At 46.4% G+C, this 26,297-nt stretch overlaps 1 protein-coding gene and 1 long non-coding RNA gene across 8 annotated transcripts in view; one reads left to right on the forward strand and one right to left on the reverse strand.

Moving 5' to 3' along the window:
- Positions 1-11,711, reverse strand: part of LOC105476032 (uncharacterized) — a 55,760-nt gene extending 44,049 nt beyond the window's left edge. For 2 of the 6 annotated variants that reach the window (XR_983798.3, XR_983797.3), the window contains exons 1-2: positions 10,396-11,185; positions 3,864-4,051 (exon numbers count right to left, since the gene is read on the reverse strand). This is a non-coding gene — a long non-coding RNA (uncharacterized lncRNA). Of the gene's footprint in view, positions 1-3,863; positions 4,052-10,395; positions 11,190-11,300; positions 11,436-11,510 lie in introns of those variants that run through there. The other 4 variants (XR_011606840.1, XR_011606839.1, XR_983795.3 and 1 more) reach the window with 4 other exon arrangements.
- Positions 11,315-17,747, forward strand: LOC105476031 (KLF transcription factor 10). Of its 2 annotated transcripts, none has more exons than XM_011731646.2 (4): positions 11,315-11,475; positions 14,984-15,217; positions 15,321-16,233; positions 17,014-17,747. In XM_011731646.2, exons 1-4 carry the CDS (start codon positions 11,440-11,442, stop codon positions 17,271-17,273), a joined length of 1,443 nt encoding a protein of 480 aa, XP_011729948.1. In that variant the 5' UTR covers positions 11,315-11,439; the 3' UTR covers positions 17,274-17,747. The 2 variants fall into 2 exon arrangements, with proteins under 2 accessions (XP_011729948.1, XP_011729949.1); XM_011731647.3 differs by lacking the exon at positions 11,315-11,475 and adding an exon at positions 12,950-13,090.
- Positions 17,748-26,297: the final 8,550 nt, after the last annotated feature.

Genomic DNA, 26,297 nt, shown 5'->3' on the forward strand with positions numbered 1-26,297 from the left:
TCATTTCTCAAACATTATTAGAGACAGGCTTCTTATGTGATTAGTTCTGGGCAGTGGACATCGGTAATTAAGGTTCTGATCCTCCATGAACTTACAGTCTAACGGAGAACAGAGACACCTGAATTACAGATGATCATGCTGTGTGGAATGTGCTACAGGGGAGAGAAGCACAATGAAGGGACTTCCTAAGGTTCTATGTCAAATCAGTGGTGTCACCAAACCCACAGAAGACAAATCCCTGATCTAACACATCTTAACTTTTTTTTTTTTTTTTCCAGACAGGGTCTCACTGTGTCACTCAGACTGGAATGCAGTGGCATGATCTTGGTTCACTGCAACTTCTGCCTCCCGGGCTCAAGTAATCCTCCCACTTCAGCCTCCCAAGTAGCTGGCACTACAGGCACATCCCACCACACCTGGATAATTTTTGTGGTTTTTGTAGAGATGGAGTTTCACCATGTTTCCCAGGCTGGTCTTGAACTCCTGGACTCAAGCAATCCCCCTGCCTTGGCCTCCCGAAGTGCTGGGATCACAGTCATGAGCCACCGCACCTGGCCCTAATACATCTTTATCTGAAGTTGTCCACATCACACCGGGACTCAGCCCTGTCTGCTAGGGACATATTGAAGGTGGATGTAGCAAGAAGCTAAGATGAAAAGAAGTTGACTCTAGCGAAAAAATGTCAAAGAGGAAGAGTTAAAGACCTGTTGTGAGGTGATGGTGAGGAAGATGGCACCCGAGATGGAGAACTAGCTTTGGTTTAGGTCATGCAGCGATGGACTGTGAAGACCCCTACACACTGTGGTAGAACAGGGTTTGGGGAGTGAGGAGTGATTTTGCTCTAATACTTTTCTACCGCAGGTGAAGAAATTTGAATTAAAAGCTCAGTTTTTAAGTACTTCATCATTAATCCAAACAAAGTTCTTCCCTTATTTTACTTTTTATTTTTCCTTTATACCTCTAAACCCTAATTATATTTCCTTCAATTCATAGCACCTACTTTAATATGTTTAATATATCTTTAGATATGCATGGATGCCTTCTTACAAAAGTTATATTATTTTAGGTGAGATGTCTTTACAAAAATGATAATGTACTATATATCCTTTCCTATTTCCTATGTTTTTCCCTTACCCCTCGGTATTTTTTTGTTTGTTTTTTGAGACAGGGTCTCACTCTGTCACCCAGGTTGGAGTGCAGTGATGCGATCTTGGCTCACTACAGCCTCAATCTCCAAGCTTCAAGTGATCCTCCCACTTCGGTCTCCCACATATATGGGACTACAGGCATCTGCAACCACACCCAACTATTTTTTTAGTTTTTTAGTTTTTGTAGAGACAGGGTCTCACTATGTTGCCTAGGCTGATCTGAAAACTCCTGGGCTCATGCAATCCTCCCATCCAAGCCTCTCAAAGTGCTGTAATTACAGGCATGGGCCACTGTTCCTGGCTACCCCTGGATTTTAAAGATCTATAGTGCTGCAGTATAATTCCAGTTGGTTATTTCTTACTGTTACTTAGTATTCAGCAGTCCACATCTGCCATATTTTACTAATCCTTTTCTCTACTGATAAGCACCTAAGCTGCCTTCAACATCCAGCTACCCCAATCAGTTTCATGATGAGCATCCTTATGAACTTGTGGGAGAACTTCCTTGGAAAAAATATATATTCCAGAGTTTTTCACAGATCATAGGATATGTGCATGCTTCATCTCAACATCTCAAGTCAGTAGAAACTAGTCAAACATGGGGGGTGGGGGCAAAGACTGAATGGGATATTTGTGCAAAAAAAGAAATATATGCAGAAAATATTTTGCATTTGTAATGCAGAATATCTCACAAAATTCCCAGAGAATACAACATATGTTTCATCTTCTGGTTTTTTAAGTAAGATCAATCATTCCTGCACAGTTCTTCGAAAGCATCCCCTTTCTCATTGCTCTCATGAAGTGAAGAGCCTTTGATAGCTCCTGTTGGTTACATTCACTCTAAGCTTCTGTCTAAAGCCAGATTGCTTTCCTAAGTGGTGGTACTGGTTCCAGTTGACACTCCCTCCAACAGTGCCCAAGAGTTCTATAATATCTTCCACATTCTCAGCTGCACTGACCTTTCTGCTCCTGGTCATTCTTAGACAGAAGCTTAGAGTAAATGTAAACAACAGGAGCTATCAAAGGCTCTTCACTTCATGAGAGCCATGAGAAAGGGGATGCTTTCAAATAATTGTGCAGGAATGATTGATCTTACTTAAAAAAACCAGAAGATGAAACATATGTTGTATTCTCTGGGAATTTTGTGAGATATTCTGCATTACAAATGCAAAATATTTTCTGCATACATTTCTTTTTTTTGCACAAATATCCCATTCAGTCTTTGCCCCCACCCCCCATGTTTGACTAGTTTCTACTGACTTGGTTTGAAGCATTCTTTGAGTTGGCTGTGGCCAGTCTTCATCATGACCTGGTGGTGGTAGGCAGCAAAGGGGAGGTGGAGTTCCAAGACCAGCGTGTCCTGCTGAGCAGAAGACTGGCCTCATGAGATGAGCTGGGCCTACCTCCCTATCTTCAGCTATCATTCTCCTTGGGTCAGAGGGTAGAATATTAAAATGGCAATAATAGGGCCACACATGGTGGCTCAAGACTGTAATCCTAGCACTTTGGGAGGCTGAGGTGGATGGATCACTTGAGGTCAGGAGTTTGAGACCAGCCTGGCCAACATGGCAAAACCCTGTCTCTACTAAAAATACAAAAATTACCTGGGTGTGACACATGTCTGTAATCCAGCTACTCAGGAGGCTGAGGCAGGAGAATCACTTGAACCTGGGAGGTGGAGGTTGCCCTGAGCCGAGACTGTGCCACTGCACTCCCGCCTGGGCAACAGAGCGAAATTCCGTCTCAAAAAAAAAAAAAAAAAAAAAAAAAAAAAAAAAAAAAAGGCAATAATAATTAGGCACATTTGTAGAGTAGTTTAGACCCTGCTACTCGAAGCGTGGTCCTCAGAGTAGCATCTTAGGTACCACCTGGGATGCTGCTTGGTAGAAATGCAGAATGTGGGGGCCCAACCCAGAATCACTGAAGCAGAACCTGTTTGAGCAAGACCCCCAAGGGATTCCATGCACATTACAGTTGGAATAGCACTACTTCAGTCTTTGCCAAACATGTTCACATTGATTATCTCACTTAAACTCTTCTCAACACCCCTGATTTCCTTGGGTATAGTTATGTAAATCTTACGTTGCAGTTGAGGAAACTGAAGCTGAGCAGGTTAAAATAACTGGCCCAAGAATATTCAGAAGAACCCCATGAAAACAGACTTTTTAACCCCCAAGGCCATACTTTGTTTATATCCCTTTCACCCCATGCCTTGTTTTTCCTCACTCCAGCTGCCCACTGGAGGCGAGGTCTGCAAGTCTTGCAGCCCTCAGGATCTTTCTCTGTTGGGCTCTAGACCTGAAATATGGCAAATTTGGTTTGGAACCAAAAATGCTGACTGCTTTTTGGCCTCAGTCCTTCTTCTCTACCTTCACTGCAAGTCTCAGTTAGGAGTTCAGAGCACGCTATGGTCTGAATGCTTGTGTCCTCCAAAATTTATGATTCAAATCCTAGTTCCCAAGATGACGGTACTTGGACCTGGGGCCTTTTGGGAGGTCATTAGGTCATGCGGGCTCTTGGATTAGTGCCCTTAGGAAATAGGCCCAAGGGAACCTGTTTGTCCCTTCCACTATCTGAGGACACAGTGAGAAAACTCCATCTATGAGAAACAGTGCCCTGACAAAACACTGAATCTGCTGGCACCTTAATCTCAAACATTCTAGCCTCCAGAACTGTGAGAAATAAATGTCTGTTGTTTATAAGTCACCCACTTACAGCATTTTGTTACAGCAGCCTGAACAGATGAAGAAAGAGGGACAGCCAGACCTTCACTGGGTGTGAGGTAGGTGGAGGTATTAGTGGGTCTCTCCTTTGAGTGAAGTTTACCAAGTTCCATTTTTTTCTTCTTAAAAGCAGGTTAAGCAGGGGTGCTGAATCTGGGGTTCCTCAGACTCCCAAGGCATCTGTGGATAGAATTCAAGGAGTCTGTGATCTTGGCTAAGAAAAATATTTCATATTTTTATTTGCACTAACCTCTTAACCACACCTAGCGTTTTCTTTACTATAACTACAGGAAACAAACCACACTAGGCTCAGCAGGACCTGTGACCTGTGACTTTGTCACTATGAGAAATCACAGATATTTCCATATTGCATAACACCTACTGCAGACCTTGAAATCTCATTTATGCTCATGATAACTCCATTATTACCTCAGTTGTTAGACCCACACTAGATCTTGTTATTAAACATGTTAATAGGTGGAGCGCAGTGTGGCCCCCACCTGTAATCCCAGCAATTTGGGAGGCTGAGGATGGCGGCTCACCTGAGGTCAGGAGTTCAAGACCGGTCTGGTCAACATGGTGAAATCCCACTCTACTAAAAATACAAATATTAGCCGGGTGTGGTGGCACGCACCTGTAGTCCCAGCTACTCAGGAGGCTGAGGCAGGAGAATCGCTTGAACATGGGAGGCAGAGGTTGCAGTGAGCTGAGATCACACCACTGCACTCCAGCCTGGGTGACAGAGCGAGACTCTGTCTCAAAAATAATAATAATAATAATAATAATAAAAGAAATAAATGTATTAAAGCAGCACTATAATGCCAAAATACCACAATATATGTGTATACATATGTAATATTTTATATTTTTTAGAGACAAAGTCTCTCTCTGTCACCTACACTGCAGTGTGGTGGCACCATCATGGCTCACTGCAGCCTTGACCTCCCAGGCTCAAGCAATCCTCTCAACTCAGCCTCTTGAGCAGCTGGGACTACAGGCATGTGCCACCATGCCTGGCTAATTATTTTTTTTATTATTTATAGAGATGAAGTCTTCCTATGTTGCCCAGACTGGTCTTGAACTCCTGGGCTCAAGAGATCCTTCTGCATCAGTCTCCCAAAGTGCTTGGATTACAAACGTGCACCACCTCATCCAGCCTATCTTTTTATATTTGGATAACTGTGTTATCAATATAATGGCTTCATTTGTAATCTTATGAACTTCATTTTATGAGCTTAAAAGCCCACCACAACCCTTCCTGTCCCGTGTAACCTTTCTACTGTGACTCTGCCATTTTTGCATCAAGAGGTAAAGTCTGTTACCCTAACCCTTGATTCTGGGCCGGCCCTGCCTGTGACTTGCTTTGACCAGGAGAATCTGGGGCAGTGCTGTGGGACTTCCATGCCTAGATCTTAAGAAGACTTTGAAATGTCTGTGTTTATCCTCTTGGAAACTAGCCACAAGGCAGAGGAGCCCAGGTTAAACTGAATAATGAGAGAACATGTGAAACGAGAAGGGCCACATGGAGAAAACCAAGGCACCCCAATGAACAGCCAGGACCAACACTCCAGTCACATGACCAGGGCCACCTGGGACCTGCCAGCCCCAGTCACGCAGGCCCAGCTGACACCACATGGAGCAGAGATGAGCCATCCCCAAGCCCTGACCGACAGAATCATGAACAATAAATAGAAGCGCAGCCCAGGCTGCCTCCCCTCCACTCCATGGTCCCGCTTCTGTCTGCAGGAGTGTCACTGGGTTTTGGGGTGGTTTGCTGTACTGCAAGAGATAACTGAAACAGTCCATGTGTGTTTCTTTCAGCTCTGCAGTGACAGCTACAGTTTTCAACATACTCATTTTATACTTGGCTCACTGCAGCCTCGACCTCCTGGGTTCAAGCAATGAATGCCTCAGCATCCCAAGTAACTGGGACTACGGGCACGCACCACCATACCTGGTTAATTTTCTGACATTTTGTAGAGACAGAGGTCTCCCTGTGTTGCCCAGGCTGGTCTCAAACTTTTGAGTTTGAGCAATCCTCCTGCCTCAGCCTCCCAAAGTGCTTGGATTAATGGCATAAGCCATTACACCCTGCTAAAATTTTAATCTCCAGCCTAGATCTTTCTCTGTTGGGCTCCAGACCTGAAATATGGCATTTTCTTCCTTTCCACCAAAGCCCACTACGTCTCTGTGGTCCCTTCTATTTCATACAGTGAATCAAGCCAGAAACCTGGCAGTTCTCAATACTACCCTCTTCCTTATGTCTACATCCAATTGATTACCGAATCCTGCTTGCTCTTGGCATCTCTATTCCATCCTCTGCAGACCTGCCACCATTTCTTAGTTTAGGCCAGCATCATCTTTGCTGCCTGCAAAAGCCTTCTCAATGGTGACAGACCCTCACTCCTCTGGTCCATTCTCCACACTGGGCCAGAATGAGTTTCCTATACCATCATCCCTGTTACAACCTGTCAGCAGGTCCCCCTTGTCCTTAGGATAAAAGCTCCACTTATACATTCCTTAGTATGGCATGCAAAGGCACTTCATGTTCTGGGCTGCTTTCCTTAACAGCCTAAGTTCCCCACCTGGTCCCCCACTCAACGAGTGGGAATTATGGGGATTACAGTTCAAGGTGGGATTTGGGTGGGGACAGAGCCAAGCCATATCCACCATATATATGCCCAAGATGACAGTTTTCCATGTCTGACCCTACAATGACACAAGCTAAGGGAAAGGCATAGAAGGACCCACACGTCCACCTAGGTGTTTGTACATATCCTGTCTGTAACTCCAGTGGGTCTTCAGACAATCTACAATTACTTTCTCCATTAAACAAACAAACAAACAAACAAAAAACCCAAAAAACTTGAGTGCTTTGTATAGAACAGATACTGGATCAAAAAGATGATTATAGGCTGGGTGTGGTGGCTCATGCCTGTAATCTAAGCACTTTGGGAGGCCAACAAAGGAGGATAGATTGAGCCTAGGAGTTCAAGACCAGCCTGGGCAACACAGTGAGACCTAAGCTCCACAAATAGTAAAAAAAAAAAAAAAAAAAAAAAAAATCAGCCAAGGCTGGGTGCAGCAGCTCACGCCTGTAGAGCTTTGGGAGGCCAAGCTTTTTTTTGGGAGGCCAACACTTTGGGAGGCCAAGGCAGGTGGGTCACTTGAGGTCAAGAGTTCAAGAACAGCCTGGTCAATATGTGAAACCCTGTCTCTACTAAAAATACAAAAATTAGCTAGGCGTGGTGGCAGGTGCCTATAATCCCAGCTACTCAGAGACTGAGGCAGGAAAATCACTTGAAACCAGGAGGCGAAGCTTGCGGTGAGCTGAGACTGTACTACTGCACTCCAGCCTGGGCAACAGAGTAAGACTCTCAAAAAAAAAAAAAAAAGAAAAAAAATTAGCCAAGTGCTTGCTTGAACCTGGGAGGTGGGGGTTTTAGTGAGCCGAGATCGCGCTACTGCACTCCAGCCTGGTGAAAGAGCAAGACACCGTCTGTAAAAAAAAAAAAAAAGAAAAAGAAAAAAAAGAAAGAAAATCCCCATTTCAAACCAGACACCCGTAGTCTCAACTACTCAGAAGGCTGAGGTGGGAGGATCATTTGAGCAGAGGAGGCTGAGGGTTCAGTAAACTGTGATTACCCCACTGCACTCCAGCCTAGGTGACAGTGCAAGACCCTGGCTAAAAAAAAATAGATGATTATACATGATCACCATCTCAGGAGTTCAGATCTCAGGAGTTCAGATCTGGGTGGAGCATGGGCAGGATTCAGTATTGTAAAAAATGTTTCTTGCAAAATAACTGCTCCACTCCCAGCATGAAGGTGTGGACAATGTACACTGGGAGCAAAGGAAAACCATCAATTCATCCTGGTGTTATCAAGGACGGCTTCAACCAGGTGACAGTGGTACAAAGATCTTGAAAGCCAAGAAGGCAAAGGAGGCCTTCAGGGATGCAAATGTACATTTCTTGTACATGGCCTCCCCTTGTACTTAGAAAATCCCCATTTCAGCCGGGCGCAGTAGCTCACGCCTGTAATCCCAGCACTTTGGGAGGTCAAGGAGGGCAGATCACAAGGTCAAGAGATTGAGACTCTCCTGGCCAACATGGTGAAACCCCATCTCTATTAAAAATACAAAAATTAGCTGGGCATGGTGGCGTGTGCCTGTAATCCCAGCTACTCAGGAGGCTGAGGCAGTAGAATTGCTTGAACCTGGGAGGCAGAGGTTTCAGTGAGCCGAGATCGCGCCACTGCACTCCAGCCTGGTGAAAGAGCAAGACTGTCTGAAAAAAAAAAAGAAAGAAAAAAAATCCCCATTTCAAACCATGACCTATAACTTCCTCAGTAGCCTAGCTCCTCCTGCCTTACTTTCCAACCTCATCCCCTCCCACTCTCCCTGACACCCTCTGCACCTCCAGCCACACTGCATCCCACGGGGCCAGCTCTTTCCTGCTATAAGACTGCCTTAGCTGCTCCCTCTACTTAGGTGCACTTGCCTGGGATCATTCTATCCTCTCATGAGGTTTTCAGCTTAAACATCTCCTTGGAGCGGGCTTCTCCTGTATTTCATACCAAACCAATTGCCCAGTCACACTCTTATCACCCTGTTACAATTTGGTGCACTGCAGTGAACTTACCTTCATGGTACGTGTGTGTGTGTGTGTGTGTGTGTGTGTGTGTGTGTATGTGTATATTTGACGTGTACTTATCTTTGTCTCCCCTGGCCTGCCTTGTTCACTGCTGCTGTGCCTGGAACAGTGCCTAGAACACAGTAGATGCTCAACAAATAGTTGTCGAATGGAGTGGATAAACGAACAAAGGCATGCACAACACTGTTTCCTGAATGAGGATGTGGCACCGAGACATGAAAATGCACCATATGTTTGAGGAACAGCAAGCAGTTTGCTGTGGCTGTGGGCAAGGGTAAGTCTGGGTGGGAGACGAGGTGGGGAGGGTTGGGAGAGTCCTATAGTTGGAGGCAGACTGGATAGCTCAGAACTGAATGGCCTTTCATCTCCTGGCAACAGGAGCCACGGATCATTTTTAAGGAGAGAATGTTATGATTGGATCATGACTTTTAAAAAGCCATTCCAGTCACAGTGTGGAGCTTGGGCAGTGGAAAATAAGCTGGAGTGTGGGTGGAGGTTGGGTGGGGGGATTGCAGATTGTTTAATCCGAGCAAGACTTGATGACAGATTGATCTAGTGCAACATTTCCAGGGTAGAAATGGAAAATGAGAACAGAGACATTTCTGAGGCAAAACTGCTGGGTCCTGGGGACCAATCAGATCCAGGGCTTTGAGAGAGAAGGTGAAGGCTGGAAGGAGGCAAGGCTTGCATCCGGGAAGGAGTAGAAACAGCAATTTTAGTTTTGGATATGTTGAATCTGAGGAGCCCGGGAAACATCTTTCTCTGAATCTCTAGGAATTGTGCCACCACCACACTGTTCCTCCTACCCCTTTTCTCTTTTCTTTCCTATTTTGAATCACTCTCACAAGTCAAGACCGCTCCCTGCTTCTCAGCCCGCTGGGGAGCCAGGCCAGCAGGCCCCACATTCGTAAGGAAGGGACAGGGTTCTCGCCTGGAGGGTCTGGCAGAAGCCACCCCAGGGGAGGGCCCCGACAGGAAGGAAGGTAGGCTTCCTCTCCCGCCGCAGTGTCCAGGGCCAGCTGCTCCAGCCCTCAGGCTGGGTCAACAGGATGGGACAGCCCAGGCGGAAGGAAGCCTGTGGGGAGGGACACCCCGCAGACAGAAGCAGGGACATGGGGTGGGGAGAGGCAGGAAGAGCTGCCGGGCTGCTGAGCTGGCGCCTTTCCAGTAGACTCAGGAGGGGCGGTGACAAGAGGCCATTCCGTCCTCATCCCCGCAGCCCTGGGCCTCTCTGGTCCTGGCCAACAGTATTATCACTATTATTGCTGTTGTTCGCTAGCCTGGGCCTTAGATATATTAGAAAAAAAAAACATCGGAAGATACGGATAGCATTGGCAGTTTATAAAACAATTAATTCCCTTTCTAGGCTCATTCTGTGATCATTGGGATAGAAATGCCATTTGCATTACCAGCCTTTCAGTTACAGAGACGTGAGTGCTCGCAGGAGGGACAGTGAATTTTGCCTTAAATTCAGCCTGTCTAAATCGGAGATCTTATCTCCGATTTGCTTTAAGCCCCGTTATCACTGCCTTCCTCTCCAACAACAGCTGCTGTGATCGCGCACAAACGGCCAAAAGGGGGCAAATCCGTGCCAAAGCAGAGCCATGGGCTTTCCTGATCAGAAGGCCCAGCCCCAGCCCCGGGCGCAGCACGCGGGCGGCTTCCTTTCAGAAACCCAGCCTGCCTCCCACCGGCTGGAGCGGGTGGGTGGGGCGGTAGTGGTGGCGGTTTCTGGGGACGGCCGACAAACCACCTCCAGGCGTGCTCCAGCGGGAGCCTGGAGACCCTAGGAGAGCCCTCCCCACAAGCGGCTTCCAGGCAGGACGCTTCCAGAGGTCTTGGTCGGGGGTGGGGGTGAGATGGGGTCTACCTTTGAAACAGCTACAATTTAAACTTCAGCTACACCGAGCTCAAACTCGATTCCGCAGCCGAGTGTCGGCGCCAGACGACGATAAAAACTCGGGTCTACGGCTCCCTACCACGCCCCTGGGGCTTCCAGGAGTCCTCACGCCATCCTCTCGGTTGCCCAGGAGGAAGGATGGGCGGGGCGGGCAGGCGCTGCGGGCACTGCAGATGGGGAGGGCGAGCCCGCGGCACGGCGTGAGCGGGGGAGGGGCTCGCGAGCAGGTGTCGGCTCCGTGACAGGGTCCCCCATCCCGCGCCCCAGTGCTCCCCGAGGCTCAGCGAGGCAAAACCCAGCAAATGCTTCAGAAATGCAGCTCAGTCGGTCACCGGGTTCTGCTTCCTCATCAGACGCGCAAGAGGATGGCGCTTCCAAGGCAAATCTCTTGGCTCCGGCCCCTTGGCTGGCAGCCGCCGCGTCCCCCGCCTGCCTGGCGTCCCGCCCACTCCGTGGCGGGCTGAGACGAGGCCCGGCGCTGAGGGGACTGGGCGGAGCGGGCATCCCTCCCCACCCCCCACGTGGGGCCGGCCCTCCGCAGTGCCTGGGCGCGCTGCCGTCGCCGCGCCTCCCCGCCCGCTGCACCGCCTCTCTAGGCAGGGGCGGGGGACGAGGGGCGAGGAGTGGGCGAGGGGCGGGGGGCGTCACTGAATCAGGTGGCCTCTGGAGTTCCCCCGGGCAGGGCCGAGGGAACACGCTGCCGGGGATTGTGTACACGCTCCACTGACACCAGCTTCACGCTGCCGGGCAGTCGCTGATCACGCGTGGCCCCGCGAGCCCATTGGCCGGCGCCTCACACACCTTTGCCGCTGATTGGCCAGCCTCAGGCTCCGCCCCCGCCCCCGCCCGCAGCGCGGGGCAGGCTGAGCGGCTACCTGAATGGGGAGGGGGCAGACAGCGCTGAGCGCGGCGGCGGCGGGAGCGACGTCGAGTGTCTCCGGGCGCCCGTCTGTGGCCAAGCAGCCAGCAGCCTAGCAGCCAGTCAGCTTGCCGCCGGCGGCCAAGCAGCCAACCATGCTCAACTTCGGTGCCTCTCTCCAGCAGACTGCGGTAAGTCATTTGGGGATGCCCCTGTGCTTCCTCACCTGGTCGTGTCTGGGGGTGTCAAAGGGGGCGCGAACCCCGAGCCCCTGACATCAGCCACGCCTGAGAATCGGGGCTGCAGCGGAGTCGTGGGGAAGGAAAGGGCTTCCTGCCTGCAGACTATGGGCATTAGTGAGGGCGTGTGTGTTGGGGAGGGGGTCGAAGCCGGGGGCTCGGATCTTGAGACGGGGACAGGGGTCTTCCTCTAGATGTACTGAGGAGGGGAAGGGGCAACTCCGCATGGAGACCCGAGAGGGCTGGTGAGGAGGAGGACGACTGTGGAGCGGGGGAGGAGTGAGGAGGGGGCTGTTGCCCTGCAGCGAGGTTGGGGTACGGCATGTAAGGGGAGTCGTGGGAGGGACAAGGGGGCTACCCTGCACCTGGCACCGAGGAGAGATGCCCGGTCTGGCTCAGGAACGCGAGCCAGGGTAGGAGTGGGCTGCTCGCAAGCACTCGGGAGGCGGGGTGTCCACAGGAGAGGCTAGTGGGCTACCCATCCTGGGGGTCTGAACCCACGCTTGGAGGACGGGGGCTGCTCAGCAGATAGCCGGCGGCTGGGGGAAGGGGCGCCTGGCGTCGGCGCAGGGGATGACACGAGGGCCCGCCGACCGCCCAGGGGGACGAGTTGCTCCTCCAGACGTCTGGAGGGGGACTCTTACCCCAGGGGCAGGTGGCCGCCTTCTGACGACCCCTTGGAAGAGGCGGGGAGCCGCCTCGGTGGCGGGAGGGTGGGAAGCGGGACCTAGCAGCTGGGGCGGGAAGGTGGGCGGGGGGAGCTGGGCCGCGAGACGCGGGGGCCGCGCGTCTGGAGCCGGGGCCTGTGGGGGCTGCACGTCTGGGAACCCGTGGAGACGCGCGGCGGGAGGGGCCTGGAGCTGCCGGAAGCCACGGGGAGGGGGCGCCGCGTCTGCAGGGAGAGACGGGGTGGTCTGAGGTCCCGTGGGCCGCGTGGGCGGGAAGTGCCGAGGGCTCGGCCGGGTTCCCGGGGGCTGCTGGCGGGAGGAGGGCGGCGGCCGGGTTTCCGCGGGGACCTGGCTCCTCCTCCCGCATCTGAGGCGGAGGCCGGGGGTGGGTCGGGAGCGGGTGCGCCCGGGGAGCTTCTCGTCCCCGAGTGACCCAGCCCCGGCCTCCGCCAGGGGCGGGAGCGAGGCCCGGCCCCGCTGTCGGTTCCTAAGGGAACGGCGGCTCGCGGGGAGCTGGAAGGGGCGGGCGCCTCCCGGAGCTTGGCGCCCGCAGCCCCGCCCCTCCCCGAGGGCCCGGCGCGCACGGCCGGGCGGTTGGCGGCTGCGCCCGCGGCCCCTCCCCCGGGTCGGGCGCGGGCGGGGGCCCGCAGGCTCAGGAAGTAGGGGAAAGGTGACGGCGCGGCAATTCCCAGTTCACGTTTCCTGCGCCTCCCGGAGCAGCCGCTGATCACGCTTTGTTCACATGCCTCGCCCCCTCCTCGCCCACGCCCCCGCCCTGGGCCGCACAGCCAATCCGGGCCCGGGCCGCCGAGCCGGCCGGCCAATGGCGGGGGCAGGGACGCGGGGACGTGAGAGCGGCGAGGAATGTTCCCAGTGACTCACCCGCGAGCCTCATTGAGGTTAGGGCGGCCCCATCCGTCGGTCCCGGCCAGCGAGGATCTCCCCCGCCGTCCACCCCCGCCCCTCGTCTGCCTCCCCCGCCAGCGCCTCCGCCCGCGCTTCCCTTTCCTGCCTCGCGCCCCACTCCCTTTCCTCCCCTCCCTGTTTCCCTTCCTGTCTTTCCTAGCTCACGCTCTCCTTCCCTGCCGCCTGCCTTTCTTTTTTCCTTTCTTTGCATTGGCGTCTTGGGGCTGTTAAACACACGCGCGCTGTCCATTGCAGCTTACATAAAGGCGGGCGCGATTATGCAATTGCATTGTTAGCGATATTTCAAGAGCAATGGCTCGTTGTCAGGATTTCAACACGAAAGCATCATGCTTTTTTGAAAAACTAGTATTGAGGATAGTCCCTTGCAACGTAAAGAATGGTTTGTTTGGTTTTTTTTTTTTTTTTTTTTTTTTGGTATTTTTACACAATCTCTGCTTTGACCAAACAAGTCTGAACAGTTGTTTTTTTTTTTAATGAAAAATAGGAGAAATGGTGGGTAGTACCTTTTTTTGTAGTGTAGTTCAAAGAAGTTTACTATAAAACATTAGGTAGGAGGTCTACACATAAGTGCAAAACATGTGCTGTTATTTTGTCATCAAGCAGTTCTTTAAGGAATTAAAATATATTCTACTTTGATTATGCTCACTCTTTAAAGTCGGTTTTCGCAAATTCCAAGTAGAATGTTACATTTTTTGATTATCCAGTTTTTAGTAATTTTGCATTAACTAAGTTGTAGTTATGCATGGCAAACCATTGTGTCAAATAGATTCAGTAAAAGGGAGCACAAATATGAATAGGTTGAAAGTTAATTAAAATAAGCGTTGGAATTTTTTTCTATGTATTTCACTTGATTTTTCTTCACCATAATCAAGTTACCAAATAACTTTAGATCTTAAATAGTACAATTTTAACTTGAAAGATACCCTGAGGATCCCTTATCTTTTGATTTTTATCCCGAAGTGCAAAGTGACTTTCCAAAGGTCAGACCCAGAGCAACAGGCCAGAGCTCTACTACATTTTGTCTTTATTAGAAGGTTTTGGCTTTCTTCTTGTCTATCAGGAATTTGTACCTCAAAAGACCTCAGGCCGGGCGCGGTGGCTCAAGCCTGTAATCCCAGCACTTTGGGAGGCCGAGACGGGCGGATCATGAGTTCAGGAGATCGAGACCATCCTGGCTAACACGGTGAAACCCCGTCTCTACTAAAATACAAAAAAAATTAGCCGGGCGAGGTGGCGGGCGCCTGTACTCCCAGCTACTCGGGAGGCTGAGGCAGGAGAATGGCGTGAACCCGGGAGGCGGGGCTTGCAGTGAGCTGAGATCCGGCCACTGCACTCCAGCTTGGGCAACAGAGCTAGACTCCGTCTCAAAAAAAAAAAAAAAAAAAAGACCTCATACCATACCTGTAATATTTTAAAAAGATAAAGTTTTCGCAGCACTCTCCCTTATTTTGTCCGACTCTAGTTGCAGGTAGCTACTCTGGAAAGTCTTTATAAAACACTTTTTTTTCTTCTTAGCCAAATACTTCTCTTTTTGGATCACAAATGCATTGATAATTTTCGTCTTAGTCCCCTTAATGGGACTAGGTGTGCCTCTCTCCCATGAAAGGATATCAATGTTAAAGTCTAAGTGTTAGAGAAAGAATGAGGAAGATTTTATTGCCACTACTGTGAGGTTTGGGTTACCTACCTAACAAGTGTAGCTGAACTTCCTAAGTATCATAGTAGGTGTGAGAGGAAAATTATTTCTGATTTTAACTTGGAAAGTTGTGTGAGTTGTTAATAAAAAAAACAGTATTTGCTCATATCTCTGTGTGTCATTTGGATGACAGAAAATATGCTTATAAACTTTCCTCTTGTTTTTATAGGAAGAAAGAATGAAAATGATTTCTGAAAGGCCAAAAGAGAGTATGTATTCCTGGAACAAAACTGCAGAGAAAAGTGATTTTGAAGCTGTAGAAGCACTTATGTCAATGAGCTGCAGTTGGAAGTCTGACTTTAAGAAATACGTTGAAAACAGACCGGTTACACCAGTATCTGATTTGTCAGAGGAAGAGAATCTGCTTCCTGGAACACCTGATTTTCATACAATCCCAGCATTTGTAAGTATTATTATTTTTAAGATAGATGTAAATTACAGAATTTCTTAAAATTTACATAATAAACTGTAGATTTCTCATGCTTATATATTTCCCTTTTCTTTAGTGTTTGACTCCACCTTACAGTCCTTCTGACTTTGAACCCTCTCAAGTGTCAAATCTGATGGCACCAGCGCCATCTACTGTACACTTCAAGTCACTCTCAGATACTGCCAGACCTCACATTGCTGCACCTTTCAAAGAGGAAGAAAAGAGCCCAGGATCTGCCCCCAAACTCCCCAAAGCTCAGGCAACAAGTGTGATTCGTCATACAGCTGATGCCCAGCTGTGTAACCACCAGTCCTGCCCAGTGAAAGCAGCCAGCATCCTCAACTATCAGGACAATTCTTTTAGAAGAAGAACCCACCTAACTGTTGAGGCTGCAAGAAAGAACATACCATGTGCCGCTGTGTCACCAAACAGATCCAAATGTGAGAGAAGCACAGTGGCAGATGTTGATGAGAAAGCAAGTGCTGCACTTTATGACTTTTCCGTGCCTTCCTCAGAGACGGTCATCTGCAGGTCTCAGCCAGCCCCCATGTCCCCACAGCAGAAGTCAGTGTTGGTCTCTCCACCTGCAGTATCTGCAGGGGGAGTGCCACCTATGCCAGTCATCTGCCAGATGGTTCCCCTTCCTGCCAGCAACCCTGTTGTGACAACAGTCGTTCCCAGCACTCCTCCTAGCCAGCCACCAGCCGTTTGCCCCCCTGTTGTGTTCATGGGCACACAAGTCCCCAAAGGCGCCGTCATGTTTGTGGTACCCCAGCCCGTTGTGCAAAGTTCAAAGCCTCCAGTGGTGAGCCCGAATGGCACCAGACTCTCTCCCATTGCCCCTGCTCCTGGGTTTTCCCCTTCAGCAGCAAAAGTCACTCCTCAGATTGACTCATCAAGGATAAGAAGTCACATCTGTAGCCACCCAGGATGTGGCAAGACATACTTTAAAAGTTCCCATCTGAAGGCCCACACGAGGACACACACAGGTACCAGCCACTTCTTACTTATGTCTTTAGTGTTTAAATGAAGAGGTTTTGGCTGTGATCACACATTTAAACCCAGGATGATAAGGAAGAACTTGCCTTAGCTAGTTTAGAGGATGGTATTTACCAGTGCAAGGTCCTCCAAAAGGCTTTATTGGAGGCCGCTCACGAGTGCCATAATCCCTGCACTTTAGGAGACCAAGGTGGGAGGATTGTTTGAGCGCAGGAGTTCAAGAGCAGCCTGTGCAACATAGTGAGACCTCATCTCTACAAATAATTTAAAAATAAATAAGTGTATAAATAAAGACTTGATTTATGTGCTTTTGTTTCAGTCTCTCAAATGATGATTCTGTAGATGTCTGAGTAGTTACTTTAATAAGGTATCTTTAAAGCTTTTGAATCATAGTTGAAGTCAGGAAGTCTTTTCATTTTTGGAAGTCTTCATTTTTGGCTTTTTAAAGGGATGAGGTCTTGCTCTGTTGCCTAAACTGGTCTCAAACTTCTGGGCTCAAGCTATCCTCCTGCCCCAGCCTTCTGAGTAGTTGGGACTACAGATACATACCACCCCACCCGGCTGCCTTATTTCATGAGGAGAAGAGTTTTGTAAATGTGATCGAGTGACAAGTTGAAATTGGAGCAATACATATCTCGTATTCATTTGATGGTTTGATTTATTAACTTTTATTATTTAAAATATGTCTCCTCATACACTTTTAGATAGAATTGAACATATAATTTACCGCAATCTTATGCATAACAATGATTTGTATTTCTTTGTTTTAGGAGAAAAACCTTTCAGCTGTAGCTGGAAAGGTTGTGAAAGGAGGTTTGCCCGTTCTGATGAACTGTCCAGACACAGGCGAACCCACACGGGTGAGAAGAAATTTGCGTGCCCCATGTGTGACCGGCGGTTCATGAGGAGTGACCATTTGACCAAGCATGCACGGCGCCATCTATCAGCCAAGAAACTACCAAACTGGCAGATGGAAGTGAGCAAGTTAAATGACATTGCTCTACCTCCAACCCCTGCTCCCACACAGTGACAGACTGGAAAGTGAAGAGTCAGAACTAACTTTGGTCTCAGCGGGAGCCAGTGGTGATGTAAAAATGCTTCCACTGCAAGTCTGTGGCCCCACAACATGGGCTTAAAGCAGAAGCCCCATAGCCTGGCACGAAGGCCCCTCCTGGGTTAGGTGACAAAAAGGGCTTCGGCCACAGGCAGGTCACAGAATGGCAGGTTTCATTTCTTATCACATAAGAGAGATGAGAAAGCTTTTATTCCTTTGAATATTTTTTTGAAGGTTTCAGATGAGGTCAACACAGGTAGCACAGATTTTGAATCTGTGTGCATATTTGTTACTTTACTTTTGCTGTTTATACTTGAGACCAACTTTTCAATGTGATTCTTCTAAAGCACTGGTTTCAAGAATATGGAGGCTAGAAATAAACATTACGGTACAGAGATGGAAATGTAAAATCAGTTTGTATTATTACAAATATTGTCATCTTTTTCTAGAGTTATCTTCTTTATTATTCCTAGTCTTTCCAGTCAACATCGTGGATGTAGTGATTAAATATATCTAGAACTGTCGTTTTTACACTATTGTGAGTATTTGGAATTGAACGGCTGTATATTGCTAAGAGGGCCCAAAGAATTGGAATCCTCCTTAATTTAATTGCTTTGAAGCACAGCTACAATTTGTTTTTGTATTTTTGTTTTGAAAGTTTAACAAATGACTGTATCTAGGCATTTCATTATGCTTTGAACTTTAGTTTGCCTGCAGTTTCTTGTGTAGATTTGAAAATTGTATACCAATGTGTTTTCTGTAGACTCTAAGATACACTGCACTTTGTTTAGAAACAAAATCTGAAGATGAAAATATATATTGTAAAGAAGGGATATTAAGAATCTTAGATAACTTCTTGAAAAAGATGGCTTATGTCATCAGTAAAGTACCTTTATGTTATGAGGATATAATGTGTGCTTTATGGAATTAGAAAATTAGTGACCATTATTCACAGGTGGACAAATGTTGTCCTGTTAATTTATAGGAGTTTTTTGGGGATGTGGAGGTAGTTGGGTAGAAAAATTATTATTAGAACATTCACTTTTGTTAACAGTATTTCTCTTTTATTCTGTTATATAGTGGATGATATACACAGTGGCAAAACAAAAGTAAATTGCTTAAAATATATAGTGAAAAATGTCACTATATCTTCCCATTTAACATTGTTTTTGTATATTGGGTGTAGATTTCTGACACCAAAACTTGGACCCTTGGCAAACAAAAGTTTTAATTAAAAAAATTCCTTGTGACTTACAATTTGCACAATATTTCTTTTGTTGTACTTTATATCTTGTTTACAATAAAGAATTTCCTTTGGTATATAGAATGGTCATTGCATTTCTTAAAAACCATTCTCAACTCTCACCTTGACATTGATCACTTCTATTATCCAAGGACTTAGTGTCTGAATTTCTCTAAGGATCTCATTCAAATTTAGAACTGTAGGAGTATGTCTTTAACATGAATTGATTTAGACAGTATACAAAGTGAGGCCAAGTATCTATTTATCTGGTGAGGTAATATGTGAACCAGCCAGTTCTAAGAAACCACATTTAATTTTTAAACATTGTTTTTTATTTTTCAAGACACAGTTTCACTCTGTCACCCAGGCTGGAGTGCAAGTGGCATGATCTCAGCTCACTGCAACCACTGCCTCCCAAGTGATTCTCCTGCCTCAGCCTCCAGAGTAGCTGGTATTACAGGCGTACGCCACCACGCCTGGCTAATTTTTATGTTAGTAGAGACGGGGTATCGCCATGTTGACCAGGCTAGTCTCGAACTCCTGACCTCAAGTGATCCGCCCATCTTGGCCTCCCAAAGTGCTACTTTTTAAGCATTCTTGAATATTTTGGTGATTTGGGGTTGAAATACAGCCCCGACTCTCAATAAAATCTTGTTAAGTAGTATTCAAGTTGAAGGGAACACCACAGTGAATAATTACAAGCAATGAAACTGCTGTGGCAAATGAAAAGAAGGCTGACTTATTAAACAGTGAGTAAATTGCTCACCTCTAGAAGTTAACTCCGACAATTAAGTGATACCTTAAATGCAATAAACATATTGGTACTTAAGCTGCATGAAAAGTAATCCACTTCTGAAGAGAAACACTTGTTAGTCACTCATCAGTAGAAAAAACTAAGGGCTGTAAATGCTACTTGGTGTATAGAGTATAATTTTGTAGATTACTATTTTAGCTTGCACTGAAATCCCCTGTGGTCAGGAGAACATCTTCCACAATGCCCAACTTAACCAGTGACTTAGAGTCTGCCTTACTGTTGAACAAACACTATGGTAAGGGGCCGTGTACTGACTTGGCACTAGTTGTAGGACAAGTGTCTTGGGACATCTGTACACCTGTTGCTACTTTTCTTGGAAACTTAATACCACATGAGTATGACACAGCTGCTGGAGAGAGGCTCTGCCATTCTGGCCTCTTGTGTAGCTTTGGTGTTGGGCGCCTGAAAGATCCTCTTCCTTTAGAGCTTTTCATGGTGGCAGGTCTCCAGAAGTGGGAATGGAGGAAGACGGCTGAAATATTCTCTGCCTCCCCTAATGCCCAGTCCTTTGTAATGATGTGGCCAGTGAAACTGTGCCACCCGTTGGCTGTGTTCTTTGCAGTCCTAGTTAGTATCTGAGATCTTTCCTTAAGAATCTTGTAAATAGAGTTATTGTTTTTGAGTTGAATGTTGAAGCAGGATCTAAATTTTTTTTTTTTTTTTAGATGGAGTCTTACTCTGTTGCCCAGGCTGGAGTGCAGTGGCATGATCTCAGCTCTCTGTAACCTCCACCTCCTGGGTTCAAGTGATTATCCTGCCTCAGCCTTCCTGAGTAGCTGGGACTACAGGCGCCCAAAACTAATAAGTTAAACTTAGTACAATACTATTAAGTTTTCATAAGGATACTAAAATGGAGAAAAGTTGAAGCACAAACACCTTTTTACTAGCTTAATTTTTTACTAGCTTTTCTGCTTTTTTCTATTACAGGACCTAATCCAGGATCTCGAACTGCATTTAGCTGTGATGTCTCTGTAGCCTCCTCCAATCTGTAGTAGTTTCTGAGTCCTGTCATTTGAATATTACTTGTCAGTTACTTTGCAGAATGTCTCTTAGTGTGGGTTTGTCTGATGTTTATTCATGATTAGATTGAGGCTATGGGGTATGTGGGAAAGATGCCCCAGAGTGATAATGCCCTTCTCAACACATCTTACCTACGAACACATGGTGTCCATACGCATTACTAGTGATGCTAACCTCACTCACTTTGGCTAGGGTAATATCTGCTGGAATTTTCCACTGTAAATTTACCATGTTTCTCTTTATAATTATTAAATATGCAGAGAGACATACTTTAAGACTATGCAAATAACCTGTTTCTGCTTACACTTTTCCCCATTTATTTTAGTATCCTTAAGGAAATCTTGCCTGGGGCAATTATTACTGTGATATGCTAATTCCCTCATTATATATTAAGTTGGAATTCTGTAAGAGTTGTTTCTTCTCCTCCATTTATTTCAGTTTATTCAGCATGGACTTGAATATTTATCTCATTCTTTGAGTTCTAACACTATATTTAATTATTCTGTGACTCAGTTGTTCCATCTTCAGCCCTTATTAGCTCTTTCAGTATTCAACCATTTTTAATAACTAAAGATGAAAATTTTATATGGTTCAACCTATCATTTCTCACTGGAACGAGACCTGTTTGGTATTAGTAACTACTTTTTTAGAGTGTTTTCTACTTGCATTGCTGCCACCCTGTCTAATCCAGCATCTCTCACTCAAGCCAGTGCAGCCACCCCTAACTGGCCTCCCTGCCTCTGTCCTGTCTTCTTACTATCCAGTCTCCTCACAACAGAGTCTTTTGAAAATGTAAACCTGATCATGTCACTTTTCTGTTTAAAACACTTCGGAAATCTCCCAGTGCCCTCAGAGTCAAATTTAGGTTTTATAACATGGTCTAGAACAGTGCTGTCTAATAGAAATATAATGTGAGCCATATGTAATTTGAAATTTTCTAGTAGCCACATCAAAAAAGTAAAAAAAAAAAAAGTTTAAATTTAAAATTTTTATTTAAAAAACATTTACTTTAATGTTCATGGTAATCTTTGCAATCTAGTCTAGTCTCAGTAGAGACTAGCCTCATTCCAAGTGCTCTGTAGCCACAGGTGGCTGGCGGCTGCTGCAGTGGACTAAACAGGTCTAGAAGACCCTGCACCTTTTGGCTTCTACCAACCTGCCACCACACCACTTTCCATCTTATACTGTACATTGTGTCTAAGCTCCGAGCCTTCCTATGTGCTATGTCTTCCGGGAATGTTTTCCCTGCCCCCCGACCCCTTTTTTTTTACCCCGCCCCAGGCGTAGTCTCACTGTTGCCCAGCCTAGAGTGCGATGACGTAATCTCGGCTCATTTTAACCTCTGCCTCCCAGGTTCAAGTGATTCTCCTGCCTCAGCCTCCCAAGTATCTGGGATTACAGGTGCCCACCACCACACCCGGCTTATTTTTGTATTTTTAGTAGAGAGGGGATTTCATCATGTTGGCCAGGCTAGTCTTGAACTCCTGACCTTAGGCGATCCACCAGCCTTGGCCTCCCAAAGTGTTGGGATTACAGGCGTGAGCCACTTGCCCGGCCTTCCCTGCCCTTTTGCTTTGACGTTTGCACTATCATAATAATCATTATTACCCTTTACTTCATGTCTTTTTTTCCTTGACTGTAGAACTTCATGAGGACAAGCATCCTGTGGGTCTAGCTCACTGCTACATCACCAGCATCTAGCACAGTCCCTGACACGTAGCAGAGGCTTAACAATTTTACCAAACTGAAAGTTGAGCCACAAAGAGGCCTGTGCAATTTTCGGGAGGGAGAACAACTAGGAAGTTGTTACATGACATGCAGGATACAGAAAAAGGAGGCGAGAAGCTGAAGATTGCCTTTTTCTTGTTCCCATCATTCTTTGATCATGCTGGAAGGACCATTTATTCCATCTTCCAAACTCTTAAAGAGTCTCATGGCATTTGAATTCTCTTCATTGCATTTTTAAGGGGGCAGGGAAGAAATCTGATCAAGACAGACATACACTAGGCTCACTAAGGCCCTTTGTGTGAGTCTAATGCTTCAGCCTGGAAGGGCCGAGAAGTGTTGCCTTGGCTCTTACCCTACCCCTTCTGTTTAGAAGACTTTCAGAATAAGGCGGAGACAGAAATGGAGACTTCCGTCAAGTGCACTGGACATCAGCAAAGCCCTGGAACTAGACAAGATCTTCTGGGCAACACCTTAAGGGAATTTTATTCTGATGCCTTAATCCAGTCCTGGCATTTTGTTGACCAACTTAAGCAAAGCATGAAAAATGATAAAGCTGGTTTTCAAAGAGCACTGCCTCTAATTTTTTACACAGGTAACTGCTCTGGAGGTGTCAGTATCAGGGAAAGAGTAGTGATCAAATTAAAAGACCTGGTATATTAAGGTTCTCCCAGAGAAATAGAACCAATGGAACAAACAGAACAGATACACATATGTATTCCTTATATGAAACTGAATAAAAGGAATCGGATCATGTGATTATGGGGACTGAGACGTCCCGAGATCAGCAGTCAGTGAGCTAGAGACCCAGGAGAACCGATAGTGTAGTTCCAGTCCAAATGCCAGCAGGTTCAAGAACCAGGAAGAGACTATGTTTCAATCTGAGTACAAAGGCTGGAAAAAAAAGACAAAGTCCCAGCTCGAAGGCAGTCAGGCAGCAAGGGTTCTTCTTAGCCTTTTGCTCCATTCAGGCCTTCAACTGATTGGATGAGGCCCATCTCCACTGGGGAGGGCAATCTACTGTATCCAGTCTACCAATCCACATGTTCATGTCCTCCAGAAACACCCTCACACACACCCCCACAATGTTTGACCACATATATGGGCATCCTGTGGCCCAATCGAGTTGTCACATACAATTACCCACCATGGGCCAGGTGTGGTGGCTCACTTATATTCCCAACACTTTGGGAGACCAAGGCAGGAGGATTGCTTGAGCCCAAGGAGCTTGAGACCAGCCTGGGCAACATAGGGACATCCCCTCTGGACAAAAAAAAAAAAAAAGGAAAAAGTTAGCCAGGTGTTACCATCATATTGGGGATTAAGTAAAAATAAATAAATACATACATAAAAATAAAAATAATAAATAAAAAATTAGCCAGGCATGGTGGTGCACACCTGTAGTCCTAGCTACTTAGAGGCTGAGGTAGGAGGATCACTTGAGCCTGGGAGGCTGCCAAGCTGTGACTGCGCCATTGCACTCCATGCTGGGCGACAGCATATGAGACCCTGTCTCAAACAAAAACAAACAGAACACCACACCTGGGTTCCAGTCCTTGTTACACTGATAACTAGTTTATTCCTTAAGAAGCTTGCTTTATCATTCTGGGTCTGGGTCTGCCTTTAAATATGAGACTAAATGCACCTGCCCTATTCAGCTCATCAAGCTACTGATGAGTTCAAATAAAGTTCTGTACACAAAAGCCCCTGGGAAGTATAATGCATTCGATGTTTGCTGGCACCATTACAGCACCGGTGTCTGGGAACACACACATGGCAGCAGATCCTTTAGAATGCCCACTGAGGGTGGCTGCCAATTCAAAAAAAGGGAAGCCAACTAGAACTGGATGATTAGAGAATTTTGATACCCAGGGTGCCCACATTTCTACCTACGTATGGTAATTATTTGGGTGCCCCATTTACAGTAAATCTCATTGCAGCGAGGTCAACCCAATGGGAAGGAAAGCACAAAGCATGAAACCATGGCCATTTGCTGAGGAGAGCTAGAGCATGAGTACTTATCATTTAATTAAAAAGCACACATTTGGGTAGAGTTACCATAGAAGCCTCCAATGTATGAACTGAGTTCGTCAATTTACCGAAATCACTTTGTTCTCTTTATAATGATCGCAGCTTAAGGGAATTCTCCAAGTCTGAATTTAGTTCATTCATGATGAAGTGCCCAATCTCAGATGCCCATCAAGCATGGGCTAAAAATGATATAAAGTTATGCCCAGAGCTCTAGGAATTCACAATCCCAAGGGAATGAGGATCAGCATGAGTGACAAAAACATCCCTGCCCCAAGGAAATCATCAGGCCACACCTGTGCCAGTTCTGCCCACATAATGCGGCCTCAAATTGACAGACACAGAATTCCAAGGAAGCACAACTCTCTCATCTTTGGCTTGTTCTAACGGAAGGAATAAAACTAAATGGAGCCGTCTGTTGTTTTAAGCTTCCCCTGCCAGTTGGCATCCTAATCTTGACAGAGATTAGAAATTCATGGCTCTCTACCATGGATGCCAACAATCCCTGCATGACCTTGATTGACCAGCTTGGCAGCCAGAAGCTGAAAGGGAGAAAATGCCCCCAAAATATAAAAAGGTGACACCTTATCTTTCTTTTATTTTCTTGGAAGAATTTACTTTTTAATTCTAAATTTTAATTCTAAACTGGAGGCACAGTCTGGGTTTAGAAAAATCTATATAAAATTCTGAGAAGAAAAGTTAAGAAATAACATGAAATAAAGAAAGGATGGCCCAGGCTGTGGTAGAAGCAGTTTCCTATTTCTCTGATTAAGCTGTGTGAAGCTTGAATATCAGTTTCAAAAAGGCACCCTTTTAGTTTGCACAATCTCATTGAAAAGATAAATACTAGCACTGAGTGTTTATTACCACTAGACAAAGTAAAACAGTGTGGCCTTGTGAAAGGAATCTTCTCCTGGGGTCATGGGACCATCATGCTGGTATCACTTCTATGCTGGCTACAAATGTAAGCTAAGTAAGCAATTTAACTATTTCACAGCTTTGTTTCAGTATCTATACAATGAGGTTATAATGCTCATCTAACCTGTTTCTCAAGATACAATTAGGCTTGAAAACTGTGTGTGTGTGTGTGTGTGTGTGTGTGTGTGTGCTGGGGGGGGTGTTGGCAGTGGAGGAAGGGGGTCAAACACTAAGAGGGCTGCCCAAATATCAGTGGTGGGTATTGTACTGTCACAACTCAGATCAATTATTAAGACAGAAAAAGGCCCCTATAGGTGGGGCAGCAATCCGATGTCAGCATAGAAATTGTCATGTTGTGGTCCCTGTTAGGGAGGAAGGTCAAATTCCGAATGTTCACAAAATTGGGATGAAGCAATGAAGCAGCTCACTTCCAAGATGGCACCCAATAATTTTTGCTCTTGGATATTCACGTCCTCATGTAGTGTCTGCTCATTTTGACTAGAGTTGATCTATACAACCAGTAGGATGGTGTAGAAATGACGGTATGTAATTTCCAAGACTCCTCATAAAAGATATTATTGTTTCCAGCATGATCCTCTTGGATCACTCACTCTGAGGGAAGCCAGTTGCCATGTTGTGAGGACGCACAAGCAGGTCTATGCGGTGGTCTACATGCTGAGAACTACACCTTTTGCCAACAGTTAGCACCATGATGCCAACCAAGTGAGAGAGCTACTTGGAAGTAGATCTTCCAATCTCAATCAAGCCTTCAGATGACGGCAACCCTAGCTGATATTTTGACTGTAACCTCTGACAACACTGAGCCAGAACAAGGTAGCTAAGCCATCCCCGATTCTTGACCTACAGAAACTGTGATAGATAATAAGTTATATAATTATCTTAAGACACTACATTTTGGGATAATTTGCTAACACAGATTTAGCAATGGATATTACAAGCAGTAAAGTATTTCTACAGAGTAGGCAGTAAGACCCCAAAGTCCTGAAATAAAGACAACGTTCAGTTTAGTCCAGTTTCCATGCTGATTTTAGCTCTTTAATTGGACAATATATTTGGGAAGTGGCAAGACAGAAAGATTCTAGAGATTTCTACTAATTGGGACAATAGTATTGAAACTTCTAAGCTTTGACTACCTTTTTTAAAAATAGAAGAGTATCTGGTATACTGGTTGTATTAGTTTGTATTAGTTGTATTCATTTGTATTAGTTTGCTAGGGTTGTATTAGTTTGCT

This window comes from Macaca nemestrina, chromosome 8, assembly GCF_043159975.1.
Source record: "Macaca nemestrina isolate mMacNem1 chromosome 8, mMacNem.hap1, whole genome shotgun sequence".
Taxonomy (NCBI): domain Eukaryota; kingdom Metazoa; phylum Chordata; class Mammalia; order Primates; family Cercopithecidae; genus Macaca; species Macaca nemestrina.

Excerpts from the sequence above, each read along its gene's own strand:
- LOC105476031 (XM_011731646.2), top strand. The coding sequence starts at position 11,440 with ATGCTCAACTTCGGTGCCTCTCTCCAGCAGACTGCG. Across the intron at positions 15,218-15,320 it reads TTCATACAATCCCAGCATTT|TGTTTGACTCCACCTTACAG; the intron begins GTAAGTATTATT and ends CCTTTTCTTTAG. Across the intron at positions 16,234-17,013 it reads CCACACGAGGACACACACAG|GAGAAAAACCTTTCAGCTGT; the intron begins GTACCAGCCACT and ends TCTTTGTTTTAG.